The sequence below is a fragment of the Sarcophilus harrisii genome, chromosome 3 (genome assembly GCF_902635505.1).
Source record: "Sarcophilus harrisii chromosome 3, mSarHar1.11, whole genome shotgun sequence".
NCBI classification, from domain to species: Eukaryota; Metazoa; Chordata; class Mammalia; order Dasyuromorphia; family Dasyuridae; genus Sarcophilus; species Sarcophilus harrisii.
In genome coordinates this window covers 401,921,270-401,927,269 of record NC_045428.1, presented here as the reverse complement: position 1 = coordinate 401,927,269, position 6,000 = coordinate 401,921,270, and the positions used below count along the sequence as shown (strand labels likewise).

The 6,000-nt window shown below is 42.1% G+C and overlaps 1 protein-coding gene across 1 annotated transcript in view; it reads left to right on the top strand.

Moving 5' to 3' along the window:
• Positions 1 to 2,830: 2,830 nt before the first annotated feature.
• Positions 2,831 to 6,000, top strand: part of LOC100931214 (cytochrome b reductase 1) — a 37,127-nt gene continuing 33,957 nt past the window's right edge. Inside the window, exon 1 of the mRNA XM_003763965.4 lies at positions 2,831 to 3,191. Within this exon, the coding sequence (XP_003764013.1) occupies positions 2,996 to 3,191 (196 nt within the window). The 5' untranslated portion in view covers positions 2,831 to 2,995. The remainder of the gene's footprint in view (positions 3,192 to 6,000) is intronic.

Below are 6,000 nucleotides of genomic sequence, written 5' to 3'. Positions count from 1 at the left end.
ACTTCTTGCTACACTAGTTGTCCTCTGGATATGCTCCACCTACCTAGATTTCTTTGAAATTATCTTTTTCTGCAGAGGAACATAAGTTTACAGTAACATATATAGCATATAATGTATACATTATATGCATATGCATATATGTGTGTATACATCATGTATGTGCACATGCATGTGTATACATATGCATGTATATATGCATAAGCACACATACCTATCATACTAGCTAAAAGAAAATGATCAAACACAATATCAAACATCCTGTGAGAAGCAAGCAGATAATCTACGTAGCAGTTTTCTGGAGAGTAATTTGGTAAAATGTAGTAAAAGTCTTTCATAACCAATTCAAAATGGGGAAGCCACAGTTAATTACATTGCAATTTGTCTGAAAAGATCTAGGATTTTGGTGGACTTTAATACAAGCTCAATATGACTATGATTTGGCAGACAAAAAAGCTAATGGATCTTTGGGCTATATTATTTCCAGAAAGAAGGGAGTGATGATGATCCTTTTGTCCCCTGCCCTGGTAGAACTGTAATCAAAATGTTCAGAACTATAATCGAAATGTTCAGAACTTGGTACTCACCACAATCTAAGGCAGACATTGATAATCTGGATAGCATATAAGAAAGACAAACCCTTTTTCTTGCTCCTGTCAAATCAGGAATCTCCCTTGGAGAGAGATGAGCCAAATTTCAGAGATGTTTATGTTATTCTCAAATTTAACTCTACGTATCTGACATGGGATATATTTTACACATATATTACAGAGATATTTATGGAGTAATACAAGAAATACTATGTTAGATTTGCCTGACTCTGAAAAGATTATTATTGAGATCCCTCATTGTAATTTTATCTATTTCTTCCATTAACTGAAATTTAACTTCTTTTAAGAATTTAAATACTATGCCACATTAAGTATTGAAATTAATTCATTTTCTCTGGTATCTGTTTGTTGAGAGTTATGGAGACAACCTCCCATTGTTCCCAGCCCTGTTTAATAATCAGTATTAGGGAGGCTCTGGTAGGGAAGGAGACACGGAGTCTATAGCTTTTTGTATCACCTGCTCTTTGTCACATAACTTTACCTGCAAATTTTTAGGAGGAACTGAGATTCAAGGGCCTAACTTCTTTTGCTGAGGTGGACTTCCTAGATTGTCTTAAAATTACTTATAAAAGCTGTCTGCACCTTGAAGTCATTGATGATCTTCAATAATCAGCCTGTCAAGGCGTTGCTATTTTGACTTGCTTATAATAAAATCCTTCTAATTCTTTTTGTTCTAATTTTTGCCTCATCAGTCAGAATGAAAGCCCAAATGAAGAATTGCCCTGTCAACACTTTCAGCAAAATATAATTTCTCATGTTTGTTTTTAAGCAAAACATTTTAGGAAAGACATTGACAAGCTACTAATTACTGTATTAGAAATAGAGAACTAGCTATATAAAAAAGGTAGCTAGCATAGTAATAAAAACACTGGTCTTTGTATCAGAATAATAGTATTCCAGCTCGATTGACATGGAGCACTTAACTAGCTATGTGAATATGGACTAGTTCCAACATCTCTAAGCTTGAGTTGTCCCATGAAAAATTGTGATCAAAATTCTTGCATGATACTTATGTGGCCAACTTCATAGAGCTTTTGGGTACAATGTACTTTGTAAATTTGAAGGCTATTATTATTATGGAAAGAGGCAAAAATATAAAAATGAAAGGAGGCTATGTATAACAGCAACAAAATGAAAAAGTGAGAGCACTTATTGTACCACCTGTGACCTACTCTCAAAGTTCCTTAATAACTTCCAAACCCTGGTTTAATTATCTGTGAAATGGGCATAATTTTTTAGATGATAATATAAGGCAGTGGAAAATATCCTGGCTTTGCAGTTTGAGAATGTGAATTTAAAGGATCATAGCTGCTGAGTTGGAAGGGATATCAGAAGTCTTTTAAACCAACCTCCTCTCTCATTTTAGATTTGAGCAAACTGAAAGTTAAGTATTAAGCTTCAGAAAGCAGAATTTGAATCCAGACAGATCCAGTGCTTTCCCCCCCATTATACAATCCTGCGCAAGTGCTAAACTCTAGCCTTAAACCAAATATTAAGTTACAAGAGCCAGACATCTATCTTATCCCCATAATGCCTGAAATCCACATGCTTATTTGGGGAGCTAAAGCCCTAACAGGATAGCATCCCAGATCAGGCACTTACATTCCTGATATTTCCTTGTCCATGCTAGACCCTAAATTTTCCACACAGATTAAGATCGGGACCCACTTAAAAACAACTTTTATAGGTCATAAGCACACCCAAACAGATCTTTGAGCTAGAAGAGATGGAGATCCTCTGGACTCTAGGTCAATCCTATCAATTTTCAGACGAGGAAACAGAGGGCCAGAGAGGTTAAATGACTTCTTCAAAATGATTCAAACTCTGAATTCAAATGTAGCTCAGCTTCTACTGCAACATTCTTCTTCCCTGCCCTTGTCTCCTCGCCCCAACTTCCCCCAGACAGGTCTCATTTTCGGTGAGAAAGAAAAAGGACCAAAAATAAACAAAACCCGCTAGACCTAAACCCCGAGAGTTTCTGCTTGCAGGGACTACGCTAAAATAAGAAATGTTCAGTAAGTGGAACCAGGGACCGTCTCTATGTGAAGGAGAGTTGTTCAGCGGGACTAAAGAAACAGTAGCCCCGAGGCGCAGAGATCCTTTTCGAGAGCATTTTCTTTAAGGGCCAACTGCCCAGTTCCTTTTCTCCTCTGCCCATCCCACCTTCTTCAAGCTTTCCCCGCAAGAGGCAGGACATCCCAGGGCTGGGGAGAAGGGTGGCTGGGCCCCTCCCCCGGGCGGGGACAGCCCAGAGAAGAAGCAGCTGCCCCCGCCCCGCCGCCCAGTCTGGTGGCCAGCAGCCGCGGAGGCCTTGCTGCGCCTTCCCTCGTCTCTGCCCGGTGCTCGGGCTCCCGACTGGCACGGGCTAGCGTGCGGAGTATGGGGCAATGAAGGCTATGGAGGGCTACCGGGGCTTTTTGGGTCTGCTGGTGTCCGCGCTGCTGCTCGGCTTCCTGGCGGTGCTCTTCACCCTCATCTGGGTCCTTCATTATCGGGATGGGCTCGGCTGGGACGGGGGCTCCCCGGAGTTTAACTGGCATCCAGTGCTGACCGTCACCGGCTTCGTCTTCATCCAGGGCCTCGGTACTGGAAGTTACGCGGGAGCTGGGGCTGGAGGGTGGGGGGAGGAAGGCCGAGGGTCCTGCAAGGAAAGCGCGAGGCGGGGACCGGGGCTCCCGAGGTCTGGCCAGAGCGGACCGCGCGGGGCTGAGGGCGCTGGCCGAGAGCACTCTGCGGGCACAAGTTTGTAAAGCACAGATTGCAGGCCCGCGGAGAAGCGCTTGTTGCTTTCGCAAGAGAGAAAAGGCTCTGGGAGGCGGTCCTGGGGGGGGGGGGGGGGGGGGGGGGGGGGGGGGGGGGGGGGGGGGGGGGGGGGGGGGGGGGGGGGGGGGAAGGAACGGGAGAGCGGGGTCAGCCGGAGAAGCTTGAGACGGGAGGCTGCAGAGGGAGGCAGTTTGAGAGTTTCTCGGAAGAGAACACTTTGTAGATTGCGCGCGGGGGGTGAGCCGGAGAGCTGCCTCGGGACTGGATGCGGGGAGATGATTGTTGCAGACTGTTTGCAGCAAGTCACTGGAGATCTTCAGGCATGGACCAGAGACAGAAGCTGAGGGTGGTGCTTCAGCGGGGTAGCGTCTCCCGTCACTCGGGAGCGCCCCAGATGCTGAGGGGTTCTCATCCCTCACCCACCCCCGCCTCTCTCATTTTCCCCACCTCTCTCATTTTCCCCACCTCCTTTGATTTACATCCATCCTCTCTTGCATTGTCACGAGAAGGATACGGGCTGGTCCAGCGGGACAAAAGGAGAAGGGTTCTGGGTCTGGCCAGGTCGGAGTCCAGTTCTTGGAAAAAACTTCACTTCAGTGACAGTTTTGTCAAAATAATATATGACGTTATCCAGTAACCGCAGTAAAAGTCTTCATTTGTTTTGGTTCTCAGTTCCTCCTTAAAAAAAATCATTTAAGCTCCCTTAAAGTATTTAAGAGAACACAAAGTCTTTTAGGTTTGACTAGATGTGGGATTGGATGATTTAATCCTTATTTGCTTTTGCTCAGGGCTGAGTTGCTGCTGGTTTCCATGATTTCCTTTTGGGCAAGACTGAATACAGACTGCCATACAGTACTGACAGTTCCTGGGAGATCACAGAATGCTAGGATCATAGATGTAGAATTGAAGTCAATCCCTTTATTTTATAGAAGAGGAAAACCCGAAGCCCAGAGAGGCTAAGTTAAAAGTAAAGTAAAGTAATTGCTTTGGACAATAGACCCTTCTGTTTGGTCATTTCAATATTTGTTTTGGGAAGGATGCGGTTTATTCTAGCTTCTGGTACTGTAGAAGTCAAAGGGATGTGACACAGCAAAGTTCTTTTCTTTGGAAGATAAAAGCATTCATTTTCTGTTCTGTGTTGGATTGTGCCTTGAGACTTCTTTTTGGGTGTAAGAAGCATAGGACTGAGGATTAAATATAGCACATTACTATAAAACAACTCAGAATAGTAAGAGCATAGAAAGTTTTAAAATTCTTTATAAGAATTAGATCTTTAAAACCTTAGATCTAATCAAAAGTTTTATAAATCATAATATGTCCATGACCCAAGTGGGTCAGCGAGTCTGCTGGCTAAAGATATTTTTAGGAAAAGTGTGGGAATTAATGTAATTAGTTGCAATTACATTGTAATATCCTACAATGTAAAGTTATGGGCAGAGGAAGAAAGGACTGAGAAATAATATATTTGGGAATTGTACCCCACAGAATAAATCTTTTTTAAGCCTACCACGTTGGGCATGGTAGATAGGGGTAATGAAAGAAGTCTCAGCTCCACTATTTATAATATATATATATATATATATATATACATACACAAATTTGTTCTGTAATTAATGGGGACCTGGAACCGTCATTTCTGAAGTTATTGTTTAGTGGCCTGGGATTTAAGTTTGTACTTTGGTCAGACATTAAATTCATTTAGAAATGTTTAAAAAGAAATTTGGAAACCATGTTTAATTATCCATAAGGTTTTTCCTCCCATTAACATTAGATGGCCTTGGATGTTTAAGTTTGTATTACAAAAGAGAAGTACATCTAGCTCATTCCATTGGGAGAGGGGGAAAAGTCCTCAGGTCAAGCCTGTTTGAGGGCCTTTTAGTACTTATGGAAGTAGCAATCCTCCTTCCAGCAGTGATAGGTAGTGAAGGATGCTATTAATGCACTATCTATCTTTTTAGGAGCTTTCTCTGGCATGTAACAATAAATGAGACATCACAAGAGTACCAGTGACCATTCCATACCCCATTTACTAGCATAATTCATAGGCATTATTTGTGAAACTGAAAAGAGGAAATTATGCTGATAAATTACTCTATCCAAAGCCACTGAAGCATAATTTCGTTCTTGGAAGATCATCTGAAGTCTGAGCCAGAGAGGTTAAGATCAATTTAAACACTCACCCTACTGAGTAAAAGTAAAAAGAAAAGCTTCTCCAACTGTTCAGACCAAATCTTTAGAGTTGCTCAGGTACCTGCCAAAGGGAACTTTGAGGCAATGATATGCTGGCAAATGTTTAATGGCTGGCTCTCTGTGGGGGGAGGGAGAGGGAAGGTAAAAGATGTTACTCACAACACACTTATAAATTTAATTTGCATTTTTAACATTTTCTCAATCACTTTCTTAAGTAGAGAAAATTCACAAAACAAATCAAGCCTCAATTTGTAGCATTTGCAGATTGTCTATGTCTAAATGTTCACATTGAAAGTTTAACCATCTGGCTTCAAATACCATCTTTGACATAGATTGGTTGTGTGTCCCTCAGCAAATCATTTAAACTTTTAATGCTGTAGGCAAATACCTAAGACTATGAATTTCAGAGAAAGGCTGACCTGTTTTGGTGGAGGAAGTT